The sequence below is a fragment of the Chiloscyllium plagiosum genome, unplaced genomic scaffold, assembly GCF_037043375.1.
Source record: "Chiloscyllium plagiosum isolate Xiang-an unplaced genomic scaffold, Cpla_swu_hap1 HiC_scaffold_3, whole genome shotgun sequence".
Taxonomy (NCBI): Eukaryota; Metazoa; Chordata; class Chondrichthyes; order Orectolobiformes; family Hemiscylliidae; genus Chiloscyllium; species Chiloscyllium plagiosum.
In genome coordinates, this window is record NW_028270141.1 from 6,197,675 (window position 1) to 6,225,396 (window position 27,722).

Here is a 27,722-nt window from a genome sequence, read left to right on the forward strand (position 1 = left end):
TGCTTCAGTACCTGAGGAGACTGGCGATGCCCTCGGGGCTGCAGGAGCGGTGGTGCTATTGTGAGGTAGGAAGTCTGTAATCAGATCATCTAAGGAGTGTATTCCTTCAGTCTGGAAGCTGTTCAGGTAATATCTTGTTTTGCTGTTTAGTTCCTGAGCTGGTTGTGGTAAAGTTGAGGTATTCTGGGTATGCTCTGTTTAGCTAAGAACAGACACGGTTTCTGTGACCAAGTAGTGGGCAGGCAGAGTGGGTTATTTTTCTCCCACAGTAGACCAGATCAGCGAAAGAGCTAAGGGACAATGATCTTTATTTGACGACATTGAATCCTGACACCGATCCCAGTGTAGACGTTTCCTAAGTAAAAACAAATTTCAGAAAAATCATAGATAACAGCACAGCCTGACCGGCCATTTTCTAATTTTTTCCATTGGGTAATGGTGGTGCTTTCTGGGCTCTGGGTGTCATGTACAATTTAAAAAACTTTGGTGTGTTGGTGCAGCAAGTGATTAGAAAGGCAAATAGACCAAGGACATTCACTGTAAGGGAAATTAAGTACATAAAATATGATTTTCCTACAGTTCTACAAGGTAATGGTGAGACCACTTGGATGGTGACAAGTTTGAGTGTTCTTGGAGTTGCACTCAGGCAGGCAAAGGGTGAGTATTCCTATCACATTCCCAAATTGTGCCTTTTAGATGGTGGACAGTCATTGGGATGTCAGGAGGTGAATCACTCACTGTCAGCTTCCTAGCCTATAACCTGCTCCTGCAGTTACAGAATTTATATGGTTAATCCAATTTAGTTTTTGGTCAATGGTAACACACAGAATTTTGATAGTTGGATATTAAACAATAGTAATACTGTTGAATGTCAAGGAGTGATTGTTAAACTCTCTCATTAGAGATGTTCATTGCCTGGCATTTGTGACATAAATGTTCTGCTTTTTGTCAGCTCCAACCTGGATTTGTCCAGTTCCTGCTATATGTAGATAGAGACTGCATTCAGTCACACACAGTGCTGAACATTTGGTAATCATCAGCAAGTGATGGAGAGAAGGACATTGATCGAAGGGCTGAAGGTGGTTGCGCTGACACAATCTCATTCTGAACCTAAAGAGCCAGGTCTCATGGGGTGCAGTGTCCCTACCTCTGAGCCAGGGGTCCAGTTCAAGCCCCACCTACTCCAGAAGAATTTCATAACATCTCTGAACAGGTTGATTATATAAATCTACCCTGAGGAACCGGAAGGCCCTTGTGGTGCAATGAAAGTGCCCTTATCTCTGGGGAAGAAGGCCTACATTCAGCTATTATTTCTTTCATCTTCCTTTGCTTTGTTTCCTTGGTTGTGAAAGACTGAGTTTTCTTTGCTGGCACCCTAGTGGACTCTCTCTGGTCTGCCTCCAATCTCAGAATATCGTTCTTTAGATAAGGTGCTGAGGACTGTTTGCATAACTTCACAGGTGGTCTGACTAATGTCTTATATAGTTTTAGCATAACCTCCCAACTTTTATATTTCATTCCCTTTAAAGTAAGAGCCAAATCCCATTTGCCTTACCTATAACCTACTGAATTTGAATGCCAGCTTTTTTGTGATTCATGGGCAAGCACTCCCAAAACTCCCTCTGTTCTATGGGTTTATTTATACAAATACAAAAATATTCAGCTCCTCTGCCAAAGTACATAACCTTACATTTCCTCAAATATTTTCTATCTGGCAAGTTTTTGTCCATTCACTCAACCCAATTCTGTCTTCTAATAGCCAATCCTCTATCCATGGTAGTATATGACCTCCAACACCATGGGCCCTTATCATATTAATATCTCAATGTTAACAAACACCTTCTGAAAATCCAAATATATCACATCGACTGCTCCCTTTTTATCGACCCTGCTTGTTACCTTCTCAAATAATTGAATAAACTCATAAGGTGTCATTTCCCTTTCATGAAGCCAAGTGGACTCTGCTTGATCTTGTTATGTATTTCTAAATGCTCGTTATAGTCATATCCTTCATAATAGATTCTAACATTGTCCCAGTAACTGATATTAAGCTAACTGTCCTACTGATATTGATAATTTTAGAATAAAGGTGTTACATTGGCAGTTTTCCAATCATAGAATCCTTACAGTGTAGAAACAGGCCCTTCAGCCCATCAAGTCCATACCAACTCTCCGAAGAGTAACCCACCCAGATTCATTTGCCCGACATTTACCCCTGATGAATGCACCTAACCTACACATTCTTGAACACTATGGGCAATTTAGCACAGCAAATTCACCTGACCTGCGCATCTTTGGATTGTGGGAGGAAGCTGAAGCATCCGGAGGAAAACCAAGCAGACATGAGGAGAATGTGCAAACTCCACACATACAGTCGCCCGAGGCTGGAATTGAATCTGGGTCCCTGAAACTATGAGGCAGCAGTGCTAACCACTGAGCTACCATGCCACTCCAATCCTCTTGGACTTTTCCAAAATCTAAGGATTCCTGGAAGATTATTCCCAGTGCATCCACTACCTCTGTAGCTACTTCCTTTAATATCCAATCAGGTTTAGGGCACCTGTAGGTCTTTAGTCCCATTAGTATCTTGGGTATTTTCTCTCTAGATGTCTAAAGTGCATTGCGAAAATAGATGAAGGGGGAAGTCAGAAGATGGCAGTCAATAAGACAGATATTTCATAGCACTTAGCAAAAACTATTCTGGTCAGACAAGGACTCAATGAGAAGGATGCACCATTGGGTTAACAAAGGTAGCCAAGTAAAAAATCCAAATAAAAAATTAAGGCATGCGAAGTGGCAAAATATAATGATAGGTCAGAGTATTGGATTTTGTTTTAGAAAGCAACATGGATTATGAAAAAGCTAATAAAGAGGGAGAAAATCGATTATGAAAGTAAGTTGGCAAGAAACAGAAACAAACAGTAAGTGCTTCTAAAGAGAAAGAGAATAGTTATAGTGAGGATAGTTAGTGAGGATAGTGAGAATAGTTATAGTGAGGATAGTGATAGTGAGGATAGATAGTGAGGAGTGATAGTGAGGATAGTTATAGTGAGGATAGTTAGTGAGGATAGTGAGAATAGTTATAGTGAGGATAGTGATAGTGAGGATAGTGAGAATACTTATAGTGAGGATAGTTATAGTGAGGATAGTGAGGATAGTTATAGTGAGGATAGTTATAGTGAGGATACATAGTGAGGATAGTTATAGTGAGGATAGTGAGAATAGTTATAGTGACGGTAGTTATAGTGAGGATAGTGAGGATTGTGAGAATAGTTATAGTGAGGATAGTTATAATGAGGATAGTGAGGATAGTTATAGTGAGGATAGTTAGTGAGGATAGTTATAGTGAGGATATATAGTGAGGATAGTTATAGTGAGGATAGTGAGGATAGTTATAGTGAGGATAGTGAGAATAGTGATAGTGAGGATGGAACCCTTAGAGGATAGAATGGGGGAATTAATAATGGGAAACAAGGAAATGACAGATAATTTAAACCGATATTTTCCATCCATCTCCACTGTGAAGGTCACCCTAAACATCGTAAAGATGCTTGTATCATATGGGCCAAAATACTTGACAAACTAGTGGGAATGAAGGCAAACAAGTCATCAGAAATCAATGATCTCCATCCAAGGGTTTCAAAGGAAATGGTGTCAGAGATAGTTGAGGCATTGGCTGAAATATTGCAGAACTCACTAGAATCTGGACATTTCCAGTGGCCTGGAAAACTGTCAAAATAATACTGCTCAAGAAGGGGATTGGACCAGATGGGCCAATGGGCGGAGAAGTGGCAGATGGAGTTTAATTCAGATAAATGTGAGGTGCTGCATTTTGGGAAAGCAAATCTTAGCAGGACTTATGCACTTAATGGTAAGGTCCTAGGGAGTGTTTCTGAACAAAGAGACCTTGAAGTGCAGGTTCATAGCTCCTTGAAAGTGGAGTCGCAGGTAGATAGGATAGTGAAGAAGGCATTTAGTATGCTTTCTTTTATTGGTCAGAGTATTGAGTACAGGAGTTGGGAGGTCATGTTGCGGCTGTACAGGACATTGGTTAGGACACTGTTGGAATATTGCATGTAATTCTGGTCTCCTTCCTATCGGAAAGATGTTGTGAAACTTGAAAGGGTTCAGAAAAGATTTACAAGGATGTTGCCAGGGTTGGAGGATTTGAGCTGTAGGGAGAGGCTGAACAAGCTGGGGCTGTTTTCCCTGCAGCGTTGGAGGTTGAGGGGTGAGCTTATAGAGGTTTACAAAATCATGAGGGGCATGGATAGGGTAAATAGGCAAAGTCTTTTCTCTGAGGTGGGAGAGTCCAGAACTAGAGGGCATAGGTTTAGGGTAAGAGGGGAAAGATATAAAAGAGACCTAAGGGGCACCTTTTTCACACAGAGGATGGTATGTCTATGGAATGAGTGGCCAGAGGGAGTGGTGGAGGCTGGTGCAATAGGCATTTAAGAGGCATTTGGACGGGTATATGAAAAGGAAGGATTTGGAGGGATGTGGGCCGGGTGCTGGCAGGTGGGACTAGATGGAGTTGGGATATCTGGTCGGCATGGACAGGTTGGACTGAAGGGTATGTTTCCATGCTGCACATCTCTATGACTCTCTGACTGTAAGATACTATTGTGCTGCTCGAGTTGTTTGGAAAATACTAGAATGCAATATTAAGGGAGAAATAGCAGGACATTTCAAAAAGGGTAACATATTCAGCCTGATGAAGGAGTGGTTCTATGAAAATTAGTACTCCCAAATAAACCTGTTGGACTATAACCTGCTGTTTTTTAATTTTAACTTTGTCCATCCCAGTCCAACACCAGCACCTCCAAGTCATAATCAGACAGGGTGAACTTGATTTTGTGAAAGGCAGTTCATCAAGTACCACATTAAAGTTTAATGTAGAAGACAGGAGCTTCCAATAATGAGTTAGTATGAATTGAGGATTCTCTGGAAAAGCGCAGCAGCACATTTTCAGCTCTGATCTCCAGCATCTGCAGTCCTCACTTTCTCCTTGAGGATTCTCTGGCCAAGCAGAGAAGACAGACTCGGGATGATTGGGTCTTTTTGGGTCAATTGCAATGACCTAACTAATGGAGTGCTACATGGATCAGTAATAGGGCGTCAAATACTTACTAACTGTCTGAATGACTTGGAGGAGGGGTAGAGTGCATTGTGTCATGGCATTGTGATAATACAAAAATAAATGCAATGACATGTTGTGATGAGAACATAAGGAATCTACAAGCACGTACAAATAGGTTGAGTGGGCAAAATCTTGGCAAATGGAGTTTAATGTAGAAAAAGGTGAGGTCTCACACTTTTTTTTGGAAAGAATGAAAAGGCAGACTATTACAGAAATGGAGAGAAACAGCAACAACGTTCAGTTCAAAGGAACATCGGTGTTCTTATGTATGAAACACAAAAAGGTAGCATGAAGGTGCAGCAAGTAATGAAGAAGACAAATGGAATTTCAGTCTTTATTGTGGGGGCATGGGAGGCAGAGGGGTGGAATTGAAAAAAGGAAGTCTTGTTACAATTGTAAAGGGTATTGCTGAGGCTGCACCTGGAGTACAGTTCTTGTCCTGTGTCCAAGAGAGAGCATGTTAAGATAGGTTGCAATTCAAAAGGGGGTCACTCGGCTGATTTCTAGTGGATAACTTATCAAGGACAGTAATGACGTTAAATGTTTAGAGTTCAGAAGAATGAGGGAGTGATTGTATTGAGACATACAACACTGAGAGGGGGCTTGACAAGGTAGATATTGAGATGTTGCTTCCACTAGTGGGGACATATTTACAGATTGTAGGGACACTGATTTAAAACTGAGATGTGACGGAATTTCTTCTCCTGGAGAGGGAGCATCCAGAATTCTCTATCCCAGAAAGCAATGGAGGATGTATTTTTGAAAATATTTAAAGGGGTGGGGGGGTGGATAGATTTTCAAAATGAAGGAGCTGAAGGCTGTGAGGAAAAAGGAATTGAGGATTGGAACGGATCAGCCATGATTGTATAACCTGGCAAAACAGGACTGAGGGGCTGAATGATCAACTCTTGCTCCAATTTATGTTCCTAACAGTCGTTGATACATTAATCACCATTTTCAGTACATTTTGTGTTCCTCAAAAAATTGTGCCTGATAACAGTTTGTGGTACACTTTGCCCCCTTCCAAGGCATATGTATGATAGGATAATTTGCTGCTTCCCTTCAAAGTATTGGTGTTGTCGAATGCATGACCCATTCAGTAAAATCCATGATCATTCAGTATGAAGTGAATTTTTGATGTTTGAAGAACGATGTTAAATATGCATGCTGCTCCTTTAGCCAATGGTTTACTCTCAATGGTAGCTCTAATGTTTGGAAGACAGATTCACATAGTGCTTTCCTCAAATACTCTTACCATCCAACAATGTTCATGATGCATTGTCGAAAAGTAGGGAGAAAATGGTAATAGAGTTTGATTAATGAGCATTTAGATAGTTATCCCAAGCTAAACTAGAACAAATTATCAGAGTTCAAGATCTTCATACAAATATGAGTTCATCGGAAAATACTATGATGTTCTGTACACCCAAGTCTTACAACAATGTTCAACTTCAACAACAAAACAGACAACACATTTGAGTTGTACAGGATCAGTCAGGAGTGTGATGGAATACTCCCCACTTGCCTGGATGATTGCTATCTACAAGATGCACTACAGAATTTCACCAAAAATCCTCAGACAGCACTTTCCAAATCCACGAACAATTCTATCAAAAAGAAAAAGGACTGCAGACACATTTTGTCAGCACTCCGTGCATGTTCCCCTCCAAGCCACTTACCGTCCTGACTTGGGAATATATTTTTCCTTCACTGCCCCGGGTCAAAATCCTCCAAAATTAGAATTCCTTCCCTAAGGGCATTGTGGGTTGATCTACAGCAAGAAGGCAGCTCACTACCGCCATCTTCTCATGTCGAATAAATGCTGGCCAATCAGTGACACCCAGTCCCACCGGGAATTAACCATCTCCTCATTCAGAAATGATGGCCCAGATACTGAAAGTATCACACCTATAGCCTATCATATACATTCATCCACAGTGACAATCAGCACACTGTGGAAATAAACTGTACAGGCTAGTCGTGATGATTGTATGTCTGCAAATGTGTTTATCTTAATGTATAAAGATATGTACCTGAATGTACATGTTTATCAAAATGCAGTTCCTATTCTTCAGAAGGTAAAAAAATGTTGTTTTGTTGCACAAATCTTAAAACAACACAATGATTTTAAGATGGCTTTGGGACATGAAACACTCTGATATAAGGATTTTCATCTCACTCTCAGTTTATTAGTCTTTGCTCATATACATATATCAGTATATATATTTAAAAGGAACTTAAGTAAACAGAGAACCCAGACTGTGAGATAACAATAGACTCATTGAGCTGTACAGCTGTACACCCTTCGGTCCAAGCTGATTAGATATCCTAAGTTAATTGACTCCCATTTGCCAGTATTTGGCCCACATCCCTTGAAATCATTCCTTTTTATATCTCCATCCAGATGCCTTTTAAATGTTGTAATTGTACCAGCCTTCACCACTTCCTCTGGCAGCTCATTCTAAACATTCACCATTCTCTTCGTGAAAGGTTTACCCCTTAGGACCCTTTTAAATCTTTGCCCTCTCACCTTAAACCTACGCCCTCTGGTTTTGGACTCCCCCACCCCAGGAAAAAGACCTTGTCCATTTAGCCTATCCATGCCCCTCATGATTTTATAAACCTCTGTAAGGTCACCCCTCAGCCTCTGATGCTCCAAGTAAAATAGTCCTAGCCTGTTCAGCCTCTCGCTATAGCTCAAACCCAGTATTAGAGTTGGAGGATTTGAGCTACAGGGAGAGGTTGAATAGGTTAGGGCTGTTTTCCCTGGAGCGTCAGAGGCTGAGGGGTGACTTTATAGAGGTTTATAAAATTATGAGGGGCATGGATAGGGTAAATAGTCTTTTCCCTGGGGTCGGGGAGTCCAGAACTAGAGGGCATAGGTTTAGGGTGAGAGGGGAAAGATATAAAAGAGAGATAAGGGGCAACATTTTCACTCAGAGGGTGGTACGTGTATGGAATGAGCTGCCAGAGGATGTGGTAGAGACGAGTACAATTGCAACATTTAAAAGGCATCTGGATGGGTATATGAATAGAAGGGTTTGGAGGGATATGGGCCGGGTGCTGGCAGGTGGGACTAGATTGGGTTGGGATATCTGATCGGCATGGAAGGGTTGGACCGAAGTGTTTGTTTCCGTGCTGTGCATCTCTATGACTCTATGATCTTGCTAATGTCCTGTATAGCCACAACATGACCTCCCAACTCCTACACCAATAAAGGCAAGAGTACCATATATTTTCTTCACCACCCTGTCTATCTGCGACTCTCCTTTCAAGGACCTCCACTCCAAGGTCTCTTACAAATCCAGCCCTGAATTAGACTCCATCTGCCACCCTGCAGTTGACATAGTGTTGCTAATAGAGTCTCGTAAAGAGACATCTCTGTCAATTAGAGTGTAGTACGTGTGGGCTAATTACAGAGAATGATTCAGACCATGCCCTGTAGTGGCCGTGGTGAAAACACATTACAGTAGTGAAATTACACCAATATATTTTCACATAGTCGGCATGTTGCAGTGTTCCAACATTCTCGGTGGGCAGGCATTCCCTGGGTAAATGAAGTTAGTTACCCGCTCCGGAGGAGTGTAACAGTCAGTGACACCAAGCGCAAACATGTTTGTAACTCCCTCCCCCCCGCCTCCCTGTGCTTGTCACAGAGGCTGGTCTGTTTGTGACGCTGCAGTGTGTGTGAGCTGCTGAATGAGTGGGGTGGCCAGGTACAGCCCAGCCCAGCGCAGCCCAGCGCCTCTGAGCTCGGTGTTAGCCTTTCCGACCCTGCTGCGGCCGCCTGACACTAGCAGCTGCAACCCGCTGAGTTGGGGAGTAACACAGGGAATCAGGGATGATGAGTGACACCGGCCTGTACTTATTGGACGAGATGGACCTCTGCGTTGTCCCGGTTCCAGAAAGAGCCTCGTCAACAAAGAAGAACCGAGGACCATCAAACAAGATTCCCCCAGCTGAAGAACGGGACAGGACTCAACTCCCTGTACCGTTAGAGGTAGGGAGTAACTTGTACTGGTGTGTAACTCTACAAAATAAAACGAAAACAATCTCAACTTGTGTTTCTTTGTGTATTTATCAGAGCAAATCCCAGCAAGCCATCACCATCGCTGTGTCCTCCAGGACCCTCTTCAACATGTCTGATGAGAGGGCTATCTATGAGTCTGATGGGTTGGAATCGTATGTGAAATACCAGCTGGATCATGAACACGAGCCGCTCAAGAAAGGATTGGCGTTTGCCCTGATGAAAGTAGGACCAGGAGACTCTTAAACACTCCCCTGGGGACCTGTTAGTTCAAACGGTGTTGAGTGTTTGCGGAATCACATGCAAACCTTACTTGTTAGAGTTTCTGGAACACACCTCTCTGATCACATCTCCAGGCCTTGTATATTTCAGCTCAGTGGGGAGGGCCCCATTAGAAACGGGTTGAGTGTGCTTCCGGATTAAGAGTAATCTTCAGGGGAAGCTGATTGAGAGAGCCAGGATGAACAAACGTAAATCCATTAAAAATGATCCACTGCCTTAGTGATTCGATCTTAATTTCAAAGAATCATGACAGAGCAGAAACAGCTCGGTCAGTCAGGTCATCATGTCTGGAAGTGAGCAATTCATCTCCTGCTAACTGTCCACCTTGAAACTGAAATCTTTGTATATTCTTCCTTTTCAAATAGTATAATTCCCTTTGAATTAATCTGCCTCCGCAGTGCAGTCCAGACTTAACCATTTGCTGCGTGAAAAAGTTTTTCCACTGGTTAGTTTTCCTTTTGCAAATCACCTTCAGTCTGTACCCTCATCCTTCATCTTGTGGTGAGTGGAAGCAATTTATCTTCATTTCTGATGTTCCTCATACGTGGAACCGTTCTTGTGACTTCTCCTGGACCCCCTTTAAGGCTTCACATCTCTCCTAAACTGGTGCACCTAGATCTGGATGCAATGTCCCAGCTGAGGGAAAGCTCGTGGCTGCTTGCTCTTGTGCTTGATGCACCTGTTGATTAAAGCCTTGGACACAGTATAACATTGTTAACCACTCGCTGAATCAATCCTACCACCTTCAAGGATAAATGCACATTTGTGCCCAGGTTTCTCTGTCCCTGGACCCACTTTACAACTGTACCCTTTAGTTTAGACTATCTCTTCACATTCTTCCTGTAAAAGTGAAACACTTTATATTTCTCACCTTTTAAACTTCAGCCACTTGTCCATCCAATCGCTTTTTTTTGTTACTTCTTCAAAAAGCTCCACCAAGTTGATTAAGTACTATGCTCGCTTAACAAATCCTTGCTGGCCTTCCTGCATTTGTCTGAGACTACTAATTTTGTCCCAGAAATTGTTTCTTCATGTTCTGGTAGTTACTGAGTTTATCTATACTATACTTTTTTTTTGAATGAGGGTTCAAAGAAGTGATGGATGCAGAAACAATTACTTTTATGAAAGGCAGTGAATGAAGAACCTTTGAAATAATTTAAAGGCAGAGGTAGAGTCTTGATCATCTAGTGACCAGTCTGCTTTGTTCTGCAGAAGGATCACTGGACCCAAAACTTTAACTCTGCTTTCTCACTGCAGCTGCTGTCAGACCTGCAGATTTTATCCAGCTGTTTATGTTTTTGTGAAACAAAATAAATTGGAAATTACTTCTTCAGCAGCTGGTACTGCATGGAAAAATGAACTATTAATGTTTTACACAAACAATAACACCATCACTAGCCTTGTGTATCTTTTATAGCAAGATTTCCACAAATTAGAATTGTCATGAAACAGTCTTCAGTCGATTTTCATTTCCATTTGGTTCGGTTTTCCTTGTTTCACTGTGTCATTATGCCCCGCATCCATTAAAAACCATTTCCCTCATTCTTCTGAGAATGTTGTTACTGACTTTGAGCAGTGACGTTCATTTCCTGTGATTCCTTCCCTGGCCTCACAAGGATGAAACTTGTAGTGATCTGAAATCTCTCCTGGTTCCATCTCCCTACGCAAAGGGTAGGGTTTTCACTTGCATCCTACACAGCACGGTGGCACAGTGGTCAGCACTACTGCCTCACAGCGCCAGAGACCCGGGTTCATTTCCCGCCTCAGGCGACTGTCTGTGTGGAGTTTGCACATTCTCCCCGTGTCTGTGTGGGTTTCCTCCAGGTGCTCCAGTTTCCTCCCACAGTCCAAAAATGTGCAGGTTAGGTGAATTGGCTATGCTAAATTGCCCATAGTGTCAGGTGAAGGGGTAAATGTAGGGGAATGGTTCTGGGTGGGTTGTGCTTCGGTGGGTCGGTGTGGACTTGTTGGGCTGAAGGACCTGTTTCCACACTGTAGGGAATCTAATCTACCTAGCAGTATATGCCTCCTATTCTCAATGCTTTGCTGCTTCCCCACCTCCCTCTTGCTCTCTATCTGTTGGAATCTCTGTGACAAAGACTGTAATAAGAACACTCGATTTTGCATTTTTTTAATACTTTAAATCAAGCATATATGTTGTAACAATATCTGACCTGTTCCCCATGGTAGTTAAGATATATTCGCTTTTTGTTGGCATAATTGTCTCAGATTGTGTCACTCTATTCATTATTTGATTTCAACTTAAAGTAAAGAGATAATTCTAAAACATAATCCTTTTATAAACATTTGCTGGCTTAGTGGTAGGGATACGATCATTGCAGCAGAAGAACCCTCAGAGCATCAGAATGACAATTTCTTAGCACAGTGCAAGCTGATTTGATGACAATGTGGCTGATTAACGTCCACAGTTCTCTATTTTAAAACAAATGAGGCCCAAAGTTCAAATGAACTGACCTCTTCATCTGTATATTTCAATTAAACCACCATTTTGTGCCAGAAATTTGTGCAAATTGAATTATTCTCCCCTTCTATCTGGTGGCTGAAAGCATGTTTTCAACATGTATAGAAAAATACTATAGTTATGTAATCAGGGCTCCTCTTTGTTCTGGTTTGCAAGAGTTCACAAACATACAGACATGCATCTAGATGTTTTGAAACTTGCCTCTCGCTTTCTTTCAGATAAATTAATAGGAGAGTTTTGCCTTCTAGACTAAACTGTTCAATTGAAATGCCTGCCCCCTCCACCCCCCCCACGCAAAACAGGAAAAGTCAGATAAATATAACCATACGTGAGGCCTGCATCCTGAGACCATAAAATTATTTTTCAAATATTGGCAGAATTTCTGGAAGTTAGATATAAATACTCAATTTATTCAACTTTCTCCTACTTTTGCAAAGTTAGGTAAATTGCAAATTTTCAAAAATTGTGCATTCTGAATTCACCTGATAAAATTGTCATTCAAAGCAGATACATCTAGTTCAAGATGAGGTTTTTGAGTGAAGCTTTAACATTTTGTTCATTCCTTAATAAAAGTATTAACGGACTCAAAAGGTAATTCAAATGATAAAATAGTGGATAGTGGCATTTTAGAGAAAATAGAATTCAGCATCTCCTAGTGACAAGTAAGTTTAATAGTAACAAGAGGAACTGAAAGACAATGTGGATGTAGGAACTTACAGTGAGGAAAAGGTTATTTAACAGTGCAGTGAAAAGTTGATGTCTTTGTGAACAGGAGTTGTGTGTAAACATAAGACTTGGACTATATGTATAAAAAATATTTGAATGATATTGTTATAATTGGAAACCTGTGTCTTATTTCCAGGCACTGGAGACAGTTAACTTTCGATTACATGAACTTTACCCTGGCAGTGATGAAATATTTGATATAGTTCTGATGACTAACAACCATGCCCAAGTAGGAGTGAGACTGATAAACAGCATCAATCACTATGGTATGTATACTGTGATTTGTCTTTTTAACTAGTAATAACAATACCCATGGATTTGTCTTTACTAACTATATAATGAGGTGAAGGTTGTGTATTGACTTTGTGTAATAAATTGATGGAATGAAGGCTTTTCTCAAAATGTAACTTTTTCTGGTAAGAATCTCCAGTAGTTGTAAGAATGCTCTTAGAATTTATAATTCAAGTTAAAATTAATGAAAATGTCAAATGCATGAATTCACTATATCAAGCAACACAGGTTTGTCATAGCCAGTTATCATAATCAGTGTCAACAAATATAATCATGTATTGGGTTGATTGATTGCTGTAAATGGTGTAATTGTGGGTTTTGGAAGGCACTCAATAAGGGTATGTCAGAAGAACAAAAAGATTGTTATATGGTAGGAAAGAAAATGTGACATAGCCTAAAACATAATTACCAAAAGCACAGGGATATACAACTTAAAAGTGAGATTCCAGCAAAAATCTTGTTTTTTAAAGCTACAATAAAATATTTAGCTGCTCTTGACATAATAAGTAACCAATTCTCAGGCAGCAGATGGTTCACTTAACAAATTTTGGAAGATTTAAACTTGTTGATACAGTAGCTAAGTGCACACTATTGGGAAAGGCAATTCAAGATTATCAGGAATGTAGTGATTATAACGACGCCAGCCAGGTGGACCTCAAAGAATATGCATTCCTGATTGGGGGGTGTTAATCTAGTCCAATCAGGGAGCCCTGGATGACAGATAAGAAAAGTAGTGTCTCCCCCTCCAACTCCATTTTGATTTAATCCCTGCCCTCCCCTTCACTGTTTGATCACACAGCACTGCCCTTTTGATGTGAAGGGCAGTGCTTGTCACTGACCACTCGGATGTTTTCCTATCTTCCTGGTGGTGGAAATTGAATAAAGATTCATGCACCTTGTGTCTCTCACTGTGTCTCACACCTGCACACACACACCATGGGTGCTGGGGAAAAATAAGCACTGCCGCAGTTAGGTGATAGTGTGGGGGGGAAAAGAGAATAGGAATGTCAGAGGTTCTGTTCACTCTGAGTGCTGGCAGAGGTTCTGTCAGAGGAGCTGGATCAGTATCAAGTATAATGCACATATAAATAATAAGAAAAAAAGAACAGCAGTGTCACACATCTTTAATACAAAAGAGTGTCTACTTCTGCACTCACACTACAAGGGAAAAATAAACACTACTGCTGCTAGGTGGTAGTATGGGGGAAAATAATTTAAAAAAAAAGAAAAAGTGGAGTGTCAGAGATACTGCAACTCTGAGAGTTGGCTCTGAGGGAGCTGGATCAGTGTTCAGGAGGGGACTGACTGTGCTGTCTGGATAAAAAAAGAATAGTAGTGTCAGAGGTTCTGTTCACTCTGAGAGCTGGCTGTGAGAGAGCTGGATCTGTGTCAATAAAAAGTAACTTGGTGACACAATATCAGTCTCAATGGAGTTATTTCAAGGAGTTAGTGGGAACGTCAAATTTGAAGTAAAATCAATCAGGAAACCTGGTGGAGCGGGCTTGTGGCACCATATTGCCTGCTTTTGTTTCAATTTTCTATGTTCTTTATCACAAGACTATCTAATCCGTCAGCTAAGGGAATATAAAACCACACAAATCAAGATGTCTGTGGTGCATGCAAAATAAAAATGACTCCTTGAACACAAAGTGCAAGGGTGGCAGATAGATAGGAACACTACCATTTGCAAGTTCCCCTCCAAGCCACTCACCATCCTGACTTAGATATATATCGCTGTTCCTTCACTGTTGCTGGGTCAGAATCCTGAAATTCTCTCCTTAAGGGCATTGTGGGTCTAGCCACAGCAGGTGGACTGCAGCAGTTCAAGAAGGCAGCTTATTACAACATCCTCGGGTCAACTAGTGACAGGCAGTACAATGCTGGCCCAGCCAGTGATGTCCACACCCCATAAGAGAATGAATAATGTGCTAAGATGCAATAATGCTCTTGTAGACACTTCAGTTTTTTTTTTCTGTGAAACTGTAAAAGAAAACGTGACTTTTTTCTGGTAAGAATCTCTAGTAGTTGTAAGAATGCTCTTAGAATTTATAAAATTAATGAAAATATGGAAATGTATGAAATCACTATGTTAAGCAACACAGGTTTGCCGTAGCCAGTTATCATAGTCAGTGTCAACAAATATAATCATGTATTGGGTTGGTAGATGCTGTAAATGTTGTAATTGTGGGTTTTGGAAAGCACTCAATAAGGGGTATGTCAGAAGAACAAAAGGATTCAGTTATGTGGTATTAAAGAAAATGTGACATCGGTTAACAACAGGAATAGTTAGTGTAAGTAATGCACACTAGAGGTGAATGCTGGGACCTTGTCCATTTGTGTAGATGTTTGGGCTTGGGTGTAAAGGTGGAGTCTTGAATTAGAATTTTGAAATCTTCTGAAAAATCAAAAGTCGGCGAGCAGTCAAGAAACTGCAAAAAATGAAATAAGGATATATTAGCGAACAACAGGTGGATGTAGTTGAATTTGGTTGTGTGAGATGATACATTTTATGAAGAACAGAAAAAAACGAAAGTACATTTAATTGAAATGTTATGAAAGAGACAAATACAATTAAGGGCAATATTCCATTTGCTTTCCTTCTTACTTGCTGTACATTCATGATCACTTTTTATGATTTCATCTAAGTGTACACCCAGATCCCATCTGTATTGTTTCACTCTATAATCTTTCTCTGTTTAAAGTTAAAAATCACACAGCACCAGGTTATAGTCCAACAGGTTTAATTGGAAGCACACTAGCTTTCGGATCGTCGCTCCTTCATCAGGTGATAGTGGAGGGCTGTTCTCTGTTTAGGTAATAATTTCCTGTCCCACATTTTCTACAGCTATGGATAACCTCATAACTTGTATCTTCCACTTCATTGCATGACGAATTAATTTTCATATCTACAGCATGATAATGGCAGGAATTGGACAGGGAGAGATTTCATTTCTTTGTTACCAATTTTGTGATAGACTGGCGATCACGCAGCAATAAACAGTACAGTGGAGTCATTAAATTATTTCAAGTGAACAGCAGTTTTCATGTTGTATCTTTTGTTTTAGGCTTGGCAATTGAAAGGTTTTGTATGACGGGTGGAACAAGTCCTATCAATTATTTAAAGGCATATCATACCAACTTGTACCTTTCATCAGATCCTGTGAAAGTTGCAAATGCACTAAATGAAGGTAAGGATGAAGTATCACAGAAGTAAAAGTGTATTTAGATATCTTAAAGTTTGCAAAGGCAACCTGTAGCTTGGATGTTTATGAACCACAACTATGATTATTAGATCTTGTTTATCAGAATGATAAAAAGAATATGCATGCTACGGGTAGAGTGCCATGCAGAATAAACTTTACAAAATTGTAAAAAAAATCAAGGAAGTCAAGAAATTCTTTGTTACCGTTTCCAGCTAGATAATCTTAGTGGCCTTTCATTTGTAATATTCAAATATCTCTAAAATAGTTCAAGGTTTTATTCCTGCATTGCTATTTGAATATCCATTTCTCATATACTCATCACCCTATGTGAAGATTTTGTAAATCGTCCTAAGTTGATCTCTCATAAGTCTGAATTTGTTTCCATTATTCACTTTCCATGTTTGAAATAATATTCCAGGTTTACAATCGGCATAAATTTCTCTAGTCCATCTTCATACACAGGTCCATAACACAATGGATCTGGTCTTGTGGTTTTTTGCACTATATGCAGAGCTAGAATATCTGTCACAGAGTCATACAGCACAAAAACAGCTGACCACGTTTCCTTAACTAAACTAGTTCTACTTGTCTGCGTCTGGTCCATGTCCCTCTAAACCTTTCCTATTCATATACCTATCCAAATGTCTTTTAAATGAACAACTAGAATTAGGTCTGATCAGACCACAGAGCTATAAAAATGTGGCTGATTCCTCTTCTGACTTGTAATTTAGCTTTTAATGAGTGTTGTCTTCATTCTTGCAGAACTGTACATGGTTGGGATTAAACTTCAGCAGCTATTCTTACCCCCATTATTGTACTTGGAAACATTCCATAAATTGTTTGATTAGATTAGATTACTTACAGTGTGGAAACAGGCCCTTCAGCCCAACAAGTCCACACTGCCCTGCCGAAGCGCAACCCACCCATACCCCTACATCTACCCCTTACCTAACACTACGGGCAATTTAGCATGGCCAATTCACCTGACCTGCACATCTTTGGACTGTGGGAGGAAACCGGAGCACCCGGAGGAAACCCACGCAGACATGGGGAGAATGTGCAAACTCCCACACAGTCAGTCGCCTGAGGCGGGAATTGAACCCGGGTCTCTGGCGCTGTGAGGCAGCAGTGCTAACCACAGTGCCACCGTGCCGCAAGTTTGCATTTGACCCTGATTCGATGACCTCTCTTTGTTGATGTCATCCACACGTTTGATCAATTTTTATACTGAATTTCAGAATCTATATAGAAATGGTGAACTCTGCAACATTGAACTCACTCGTTTACCCTTCCCCTTTTAAGATTGCCTCCGTAGTAATGGGTAGAATTTGTTGCCCTCTCCAGGACCAAGCTGAGAGGTGAGATAAGCAGGTGGGAAGATCTGATTGCAGAGCCTATGTTTTCTTAATACCACCACTCCCCCAACTAAAACAATGATGGAGAAGTTTGAGATCAGTGGTCCTTCTCTTACAGGCTAATTAAGGCCCTAAAGTAGCCCATTTATAGTTACTTTAATGGCCCCATTCCCCAAACACTGCAGCAACCGATATTTATTAATAAGGCCATTCGGGAAAAACATTCTGTCACCTCCCCTTCCAACTCCAATTGATTTAGTCCCCTTCCCTCTCTCTCTATCTCTCTCTCACCTTTGGTGGTATGCATTGTCCTACACAGATGTTTCACATAGTTTGAATAATTGGAAATATGGGTGATTTGGTGGTGGTGGATAATGGGTGAAAAGTATCACAGGTAACTTAGTGATGGGGAAAAAGCCATTTGGTTGTGTGTGATAACACCTCTGGATATATATTTAAAAAGAAAGAAAAGCATTCTGTTCTAGCTGCTTCTATGGCTACAGTTGACATGGCCTTGTTATGATATTATGGGATAGCTGCTTAAAACAAAAGTTACAGGTACATGCAAAAGTCCATTTGAATCCTTCAAATTCACTGCCCTCATCTCTTGCACCACTGAATAATCCATTCCAGTCGTCTGAGTCAAGCATATCGCTGGATGGATCATTTTCATCTTCACTCTCAAGGGAATTATCAATTGAAGTTTTCATCACTTCCATCTGACTATAAATAGTCAGCCTCCAAACCATTTGAAGTATTAGAAATTCCACATTTTTTTTCAACAATAATTTCAGTTTTCATTTCCTTCCAGGACTCAACAATCCACTCATAGACAGTTGCAAGTAATGGAGCATGCCTGTTGTAACCCTTTGTGAAGCATTTTTCCCCTTAGAGTAATAGAGATGTACAGCATGGAAACAGACCCTTTGGTCCAACCCATCCATACCAATCAGATATCCCTCTTGCATCCAAGTGTCCTGTTTCTTCAGGACACTTAAAAGGTGTATTGATGCTAACGTGCAGTGGCCTCCAGGAGTCATTGCAATGTCAGTATTGTTAGCTCGAAGTTCACTGATAATACTTTTTACTCTGTGTGATCTGAACACACCCCAAACCAGTAAGCTTTCTTCCTTTCTCAGTCCACCTGGTCACTTATTCCAGACCTCCTTAATCCAAGTCTACCAGCCACCTTCATCCATCCACCCCTTTTCATGGACGAGGACAACAATGCCTTTTGGAAATTTCTGTTTGGGCAGAGTTTTCCGCTTAAAAACCACCATAGGCTTTAACTTTGTTTCGTCTGCCTTATAACCAAATACCACAGTAAATCGACTCCTTTCATGGCCAGTAGTCTTAACTAAAATAGTTTTTGCTCCAATCTAGCCCACTGTTCTGTTCCTTAGCATATCAAAGTTCATTGGGGTTTCGTCCATATTGCCAATGCACGAGAGCCTGTACCCATTTCTCTTCCGACTTCAGATTACAAAGCAATGGAACCCAATTAACTTGTCATTAAGTTCTGAGGGGAGACAATCTTGGGCAATCTTGGCTTTCTGTCTAAGCACCAAATCAGACCTTTTCATAAACCTGCTGCTCCATCCAGCACTGGCTTTGAAATCACTGAATCCATTTTTTTTTTGCTTCGTTTTTAGCACGTATTCTTATATGCTGTCGAGTCACTATGCTTCCCTTCCGAGGGCACTGAATTACCCAGTCAGCAATCTTTTTCAGTTGTGGCCACTTGTTCATCTTTCCTCTGTTGGCATTCTTCTGTTTTGGCATAGCCTTTAACTGTGTGGCTTATTTCCTCCAATCTCAAACAAGTTTTTCAGAAACACAGAACTCCCTTGCAGCTATGCTATTGTTGTTCTTCGCTGCAACTTCAATAACTTTATTAGTTTAAACTGTGCTGTATACTCGTTCCTTCGTGATACCATTTTGTCAGAAAGAATCGGGGGAGTTGTACAATAAATTCAGAGCACAACTGTACCTGACCCCTACTTTTGAGAAACTGAGGCAACAGCGGGAAGATTAAGATTGAGGGCTGCCATAAGGTACCGTAGATATTTGCATGCACCGGTCAAATATATGTATGTAAATATTACATAAATATATACAGTATATATAGTTATTCAATTTAATGATTTGAAAATTGCATTGCATAAATATATGCTGGTCGGTGTAACATGTGATGAAGCAGATATTGCATTTATATCAAAAATGTGCCAATCATGCCCTTTAAGGCTGCATATATGGTCAGGAAGAGACCCCTGAAAAGCTAGGGTCAACTTATAGACGAGGTGCATGAAAAATACCAAATTTTTTTGGCCAAAAATAAGGGGTTGACTTATACATGAATGTGGGAGAAAGATCTTGCCTCCCACCTTGGGAACTACCCAAGGTGCCTCAGTCTTGGCCAAATAGTCTCTTCCACAATATCATTTTGTTTAATTAAACTGCTTGTCAATTTCACTGCGATCCTTATTTTGTCATCTCTGATTTATTGGGCTCAATTTCTCCGACAATGCAATCAACCTATCCATGAGTATATATGGCATTTGACAAATAAATTACGATACCTTGTAATATGCTTTTTTAGGAGGTTTTCCAATGACAGTGTATTTATTTACTTAAGAACCCAGAAGTGTTATAAATATGAGCAGGAGTAGGCTACTCTGCCCTGGGAATCCACTCCACCATTCAATGAGATCATGATGGACCTTCTACTTGGTAACACGATTTTCCTGTACTATCCGCATATGCCTCACACACGTCGGCAACTAACTGGCTGAGGACTGTAAATTCAGACTGGCCTTCCATTGTCGGTAGAGGTGAGCTCACTCAGTACTTTCCAGTGAGTGGGCATGTTCACTATCCCCAGATTAAATCCCAGTAGTCTTGGTGACACGCTGACAAATTACTCTGTAGTTCTGGTTGCATTCCAGTTTCGAAGAGGTTCTGAAATCTTCATCTTTCTTCTGTGTGTGTATGTGTGTGCGCGCACGCGTGTACGTACGTGTGTGTGTATACTTATGTGTGTGTACGTGTGTGTAAATGTACACATACGTGTGTGTGTGTACGCGTGCGCAACGCACGTGTGTGTATGCGTACAATGTGTGTTTGTTGATGGAATTCTGATTGGAGTGCTATAATTCTAGGAATTCTTGTGCGTTCCTCTATTTGGCTTGTCCGAAGATGGATGTGTTGTCCTTCCTCATCTGTAGATTAGATTAGATTCCCTACTGTGTTGAAACAGGCCATTTGGTCCAACAAGTCCACACCGACCCTCCAAAGACCCAGACCCATTTCCCTCTGACTAATGCACCTAACTCTATGGGCAATTTAGCATGGCCAATTCACCTGACCTGCAGTGGAAGGAAACCGGTGTACCCGGAGGAAACCCACACAGACACGGGGAGAATGTGCAAACTCCACACATTCAGACACCTAAGGCTGGAAGCGAACCTGGAGACCTGGGGTATGAGGCAGCAGTGCTAACCACTGAGTCACCGTGCTGTCCATATGCATGTAAAGATACTAATGAGAGTGGGTCATGTATTTTTGTGGCTAGTTGATGTTCACGTATCCTGGTGGCTGGTTATCTGTCTGTCCAATATCATGTTTGTTACAGATGTTGCAAGGTATTTTGTAAATGACATTAATTTTGTTTGTTGTTGTTGTAGCTTGCTACAAGGAAACCTAGCACATAGATCAAACGTGGGCCATACTAATAGTGCTTCACCAGAGGCTCACTGTTGATGTTGCCTAAAATGGTGACGAAACATCTGAAAATGAACCTTGCAGCTCAGCGATCAAACCTACATCCAGAAGCTCAACCTGAGCTATAAATCTTCTCAAAATCTTACGATCAAATAAAATGCTGGGGCTGTTTTCCCTGGAGCGTCAGAGGCTGAGGGGTGACCTTATAGAGGTTTACAAATTTATGAGGGGCATAGATAGGATAAATAGGCAAAGTCTTTTCCCTGGGGTCAGGGAGTCCAGAACTAGAGGGCATAGGTTTAGGGTGAGAGGGGAAAGATATAAAAGAGACCTAAAAGGGGCAACATTTTCACACAGCGGGTGGTACGTGTATGGAATGAGCTGCCAGAGGATGTGGTGGAGGCTGGTACAGTTGCAGCATTTAAGAGGCATTTGGATGGGTATATGAATAGGAAGGGTTTGGAGGCATATGGGTGCTGGCAGGTGGGACTAAATTGGGTTGGGATTTCTGGTCAGCATGGATGGGTTTGACCGAAGGGTCTGTTTCCATGCTGTACATCTCTATGACTTTGATCCCATTTACCCTCCCTGAGAAAAAAAGGAAATGACACCACAGGAAATGACATCACTAACCCAAGGAAACCTAAACACATAAATAAAAAGCGGGCCATACCACCGGTGCTTCACTGGATGCTCACTGATGATGTTACCTAGTATGGTGACGAAACATCTGAAAATGAACCTTCCAGCTCTGCGAGCAAACTTACATCCTAATAACGAGATAGTTGACACCAATCAAGCCAGTGAGAATGCAGGACAAAATAAAGAAAAGGAACACAGCAGTTCCAGCAGTATCTGTGAGGAGAGAAAAATAGAGCGAACAATCTGATTCTGATGTGACTCTTCTACAGAACTGAAGTGAGGGGTGGAGAAGTGATGGGTTTATAATATAGGAAAAAGGGAGGGAGAATGTCCTGGAGCAGGTAGGTTGAGGATGGTCAGAGGATGAGTGGGATTAGAGATCACATGTATCACAAAACAAATAACAAAAGTAATAGCAATGATTGGAGAAAAAAATGCAATGCCCAGTGTAGATGCTCATATGAGCTGTTAATGACAAAATAAAGGTCAGCTTTGGTAAAAGCAAAACAAAGAAAATCAGACACCTGTGGGTTGCAGGGAAGAGTGGGGGAAAGCAGTGAAACAAAATGGAGGTCTGAGCTCATATGGATCACTGAGTGAGGTGGGGGCACTGATAAGACATTCAGATGCTCTCAGCAGGACCCTCACTTCAACTTCTTTTTTCTTTTTTCCATCCTCCCGTTCTACACATACTCCTGAACTGGAGCTCACTTTGATGCGCATCAGCGAGATACTGAAGGTCCCAAGGCAAGGATTTGATCAGTTCTGACTGAGGTCACATTCTGAGTGTGAAAACCATTGAAAATACCTGTTGTTCATACTCAGTGGTATGACATGACGGTGAACCCTTCTGTTAATTAAAACACACCCAGAAAAGCTCACCTTGCCTTGTAATCTGATAAAATAAGTTACAGAGAACTCCCAAGTTCTATTAAAATATCAATTTATTCTTTAAATCTAAAAGTGAACATTAAACAACAACTGTTCACAACTCTAAGCCCTCCCTTCTCTTAACTGCTTATTATCTGCCTCCAACTCTGTAACGATATACTGTTCCAATAAGACACTTACTAAAGTTGCATTAACTTAATTTCATAACCATACAGCAGCTGTCATCATCAGTGTTTTTCTTCTTCATGCTGAAGACCTCCCTGGGTCGTCATCTTTCTTTTTATGCAAATATGTTTCGTGTGAAAAGGTACCTTTTGATTGGGGGGGTGGGTTTCAATGGCAGTTGCTCAGTCTGACTTTCAAAATGCCTGTTTTTCTATATCCCCAACATTGGATCCTCTTATTGGTTTGATGTTGGCAAAACAATAAATTCAAATTTGATTGGGCTTTAGTATACTGGCGCATAATTTAAATTGATTAAATTTGAATTGTCAAAACAGCAACCAACTCGGGTATCTATTTCACAGCTAAATGTTTTATTTTCAATTTTCCAGTACATTCTGAGGGTGCTCTTGTAAGCTTTCAGTGTAGAACAATATTCACTCTCTCTTAAAGATATGGTACATGCCTTCATCAGGCTGTCACGTTTGACACTTCACATCTGTTTGCCCTCTTTCCAGGAGCAAAGACCTCATTGTCAAGACCTGAGATGTTATATTATTCATACTGGAGACAGAATTTTCAACAGCATTGTGCACTTTTACAGAGGGATTTGAGGAGTCTAACAGTATTTCACACATTTCTGCTGGTCCCTCAAACATATCATCTTTGGTCATTGAGGCTCAGATCCTAGGTCTAGTTGTGCTGAGTTTGGAATATCCTGAGTCCTCTGAGATGGGACTTCTCACTGCTGTTTCTGACACCTGCATCATCTACTCTTGTCGATTTTCTGATGTGTGAAACACTATTGGAAAACTACATGTCCGAGTGGATTTGTGTGTATCTGAGCTGATCATCTCCATGAGTCTGATAGTACATTCTCACATTGAGTCTTTGTCTTTCTCCTGCACCACCACTTGTGGGATGCTCAATGGGACTGTAGGATATTAAAGACACAATTGAGAGCTGTAAAAATGAGAAGATCTTACCTGAGCATCATGCACATAATCATACTTCATTTGGCTGCCCAAATTTGGTTAAAAATACTGACTATCATGTGGCTGTTTGATATTTCATTTTGCTACCAGGGTCACCAACATTCAACTTATCTTGAGTGCCTCCTCATTTGTGACTGTTAGAATTAAGGTGGCTCATGAGTCATGCCTAGCTCTCTGTCTTTCTCTCAGGTTTTCTGTACCATCTTGTCCTAATTAGAGATGAGATTGATGACTATGAGTAAACTGTTCTGAATTGGTGAATTCACTGGTCAGGAAGCATGGAAATCAGGTATACATGACATAAGCTGACTTCACTGACCAGTGCCTTCCAAGTACTTCCAGTTTCTAAATACCCTACCAGGATACCCTATCAGTGAGTCTATCTCTATGTCTGGTCTCTATTTCTAGTCTAATGATCATATTCTATTTACATAAAATTATTATGCAACAGAAATGTATCAGCCCTTTAACATAGCTACATTGTCTTTCATCTCGAACTTATTTGCTACTAATTGTTTTTTTCCACATAAAAAGCATCAGTTAAGTTCCCAAGCCTCATGTTGTCTTTCTAGTATTTGATGCTTTTATCATCCGTGAGTGAGATACAGTAAGGTTTGTGACTCAGGAGCATGCACAGCATTTGTAACCATGTCTCTTAATTGAGGATTTTAAACCTCCTTCACGTCAGTAAAGCAGAAAGCAACAAAAGTTTTCTATAAACTTAATGAACTCTAAGTACTCTATTTATTCGTGTTGGCATTGTTGGCAGGTCAGAATTTTTTGCCCATTCCTAACTGCTCAGAGGGCAGTTAAGAGTCAAATATTGGCCAGATGAGGTAAGAGAGGCAGATTTCCTTCCTTAGGGATGTTAGCAAGCCAGATGGTTTTCCCATTAATTGATAATGGTTTTGTGGTCATCATTAGACTCTAATTCCTGTTAAATTTGAAATCTTCCAGGACCGGATTTGAGCCCAAGTCCCAGAACATTATCTGTGTCTCTGAATTACTAGTCTAGTCTAGTAGGTAATACTACTGGGCCATCACCTCCCTAATCATTATTCAGGACATCTTAATTACATTTTACATGTTGATATTGAAAGAAACCTTTTTCAATATTAACTTAGCTCTGACACAGCACAGGAATATGAGTAAGAGCAACTTAAGATGGTAACACAGAAAATGTTAATCCCAGTCAAGGAAATATTTTGACAAATTACATGATCACTCATTTCCACCTTGTGGCCTGTTACAATATTTGCATGGCAGACATTGCCACAATAAGCCTTGCTATTCGTTACAGACAAACCCTCCTGAGTTTGAGATCGTAGATTCTATGTACAGTAAATAGGTAAAATCAATTATCGTTGAATTTCTTTCAATAAGGAAGACCCTGGGCCAAATATTCCACAACCTCTCTGACACTGGTGTGTGGAGATGGCCTGGGAATTAGATTAGGAATTGGATTCTAGCTTTCAGTGTCAATTTCCATAAGTTGCTGGTTGGTATACGTCGTGAGAAGGAACAAATTGACTGTAGCAGGAATGATACCAGGACTCCATAGGGGTTTGAGGTTTGCCTTTGAAGATTTTGAGTTGTCTGTGATTTTATTGGCACACTTGCTAAGGGAGCTGATGGGCAACCTTCTGGCATGTTTCCAAAAATAAAGGAAGCTACAGGCTATGCTCTCAATGAAAACTGGGAGGCTGACTTGGAAGGGGTAAAGTGCTAAGGTTGATGCTCAGGTGTGCGGCTGGAGCAGAGTCTTCACTGATCTATTGCAACTAGAGAAATTAAGGTGTAGGACATTGCAACTGAATACAGATAATGTTCTGTCCTCACTCAGTATCATTCATTTTTCATCTTGGTAAACATTGCAATCATAAAATGAAAATCAGGGAAATAGTTTGAGTTTTGCTTGAATTATTAATTTGTAGGGGAGAGAAACAAAATTTATAAAGCCGGACAGCTTTGTTTCTGCCATTTCAGGAATTGCAGCAGCAACAATGTGTCACATTGACAAAGAAGGGCAACTTTCTGAGAAGCAACTAAGAGTGGCATTTGACGGAGACTCCTTTTTCCAGCAAGACCAGGATGACAGAAATGCAGAGAGTTGTATGCTATCAAATTCACCCTACAGCCATGAGTCCAAGTTAACGTCACAGGTATGGATTACTACTAAACCTGAAAGAACTCCTTAGTTAATGTAATATTTGGGTGGTTGACATGAAACAGGAACATTTTATAATCTGTGGCATTTTAATTTCAAAAATATCTAAAAAGGTTTCTTTTCTTAGTGCTGGCAGACAATTTTCTTGTATGGAGCACATATTAAGATTTCACAAGTTGGTAACACAGTATTCTTCCTATGTTAGTGGAAGGTCAAAACATCAATTAGGATTACAAACGCAAAAAATTGATTTTCAACTATCAAAAAATGAAACCAAATTTCCATTATAAAAGTGATTATCTGAATACAGTTTTCTTTATCTGCATAACAAGGAATATTAATGCTACGTGTTTAGACTGTTACATGTCTGATTAAGCCAGATAATCATTTCTTGTTGAAAGGTTGGTGAGAGCATTTCTTTTTACATTATAATTTATAGAACTGTTGTCAGTGTTCAACACTTGTATCACATTTGGTTGCAGCTGTCTTGAGGTAGTGGGATGATAATAGAATTTAGCACTTAGCTTGAAGTTCTTCTGCACTATTGGAACCTAGTTAATTAAAAAGAAGACTTGTGCTTAATGTTCATAATCCATGGCATGACTTCAGAGCAATACAATGGTGGTTTGTTAATAGGATTCAACTTATCTCTTGATCATAATGATCTTAGTGATCATTAAGATCAGAATGAATCAGTTACAACCAGATATGAGGTTGAACAGTTAATATGATTAATTTGGTTAGCAGCTAAACTGAACACCAAGCACATTTTAGGAACTGTTTCAAAAGCTCAGCAATAAATTTGATCAGTTGTAGGGATTATTATTTAAAAGCCAAGGGATTTATCACAATTTTATTTCATTCACTTTTTGTTTTTATTGCTTCTATTCACTATTGAGCATTTTTCTTTATTCATATTTTCTATTTTATTTCAAAGTGCAAACCATCTGATTTGTTTTCTGTTGCCCTCCTGAGCAAACTATGCCTCCTATTCATAGTCACTAACACCAAAGCTCAGTTATTTATTAACAATTAAATTATATTCCTTTCATGATGATAATGATCATGTCGATTTTAAGTCAATTCTACTTGCATTCTGAATCCCTTCTATACCTTGAGTTGATTTTTTTTCTGTATTATCAATCTGGACCATTTCTCTCTCTCTCTCTCTCTCGTGTGCTTTCGGAGAAGGAATGGGAGGCAAAGATTGCAGCATTTTTAAAACAGCATTTTGAATTGAAAACACAGGAATTTTCAAACCATTCTTATTTAGTTGTAGTTTTAAAATCTCTTTGAAATTTGAGATAAAATAACTATTAACTTGCTACTTATGACTAATGCCTTGAATGTACCAGTGAGGTAGGTTATTGTCATGGAAGGGAAGTACATTGGAAAGACAAAAATATTTTTTTCCATGTCCTAAATTGTAACATTGTTGCTGAAGATAAGATTTTGGTGACGTGGAGAAATTTTATTTTTCTTTTGCTGGGGTAGTCATCGATTTCTCAAGCAAATTAAAGAAAATTCACAAGGTTATATCATTGGGTATCACTTTTAATCAGTTGACCTACATGCTCGGAAATAGCAAATGTTATCTCAATATTGAAGGAGTGGTTATCTAAAACTAACCATCATTAAC

At 40.2% G+C, this 27,722-nt stretch overlaps 1 protein-coding gene across 2 annotated transcripts in view; it reads left to right on the forward strand.

Annotated features, from left to right (window-relative positions):
* Positions 1 to 8,910: 8,910 nt before the first annotated feature.
* The window catches only part of LOC122540569 (cytosolic 5'-nucleotidase 1A-like), a 91,981-nt gene continuing 73,169 nt past the window's right edge, over positions 8,911 to 27,722 (forward strand). For both annotated transcript variants that reach the window (XM_087975833.1, XM_043676444.2), the window contains exons 1-5: positions 8,911 to 9,140; positions 9,225 to 9,392; positions 12,794 to 12,923; positions 16,014 to 16,136; positions 25,903 to 26,078. In XM_087975833.1, coding sequence (XP_087831959.1) covers positions 8,982 to 9,140; positions 9,225 to 9,392; positions 12,794 to 12,923; positions 16,014 to 16,136; positions 25,903 to 26,078 — 756 coding nt within the window. In that variant the 5' untranslated portion in view covers positions 8,911 to 8,981. The remainder of the gene's footprint in view (positions 9,141 to 9,224; positions 9,393 to 12,793; positions 12,924 to 16,013; positions 16,137 to 25,902; positions 26,079 to 27,722) is intronic.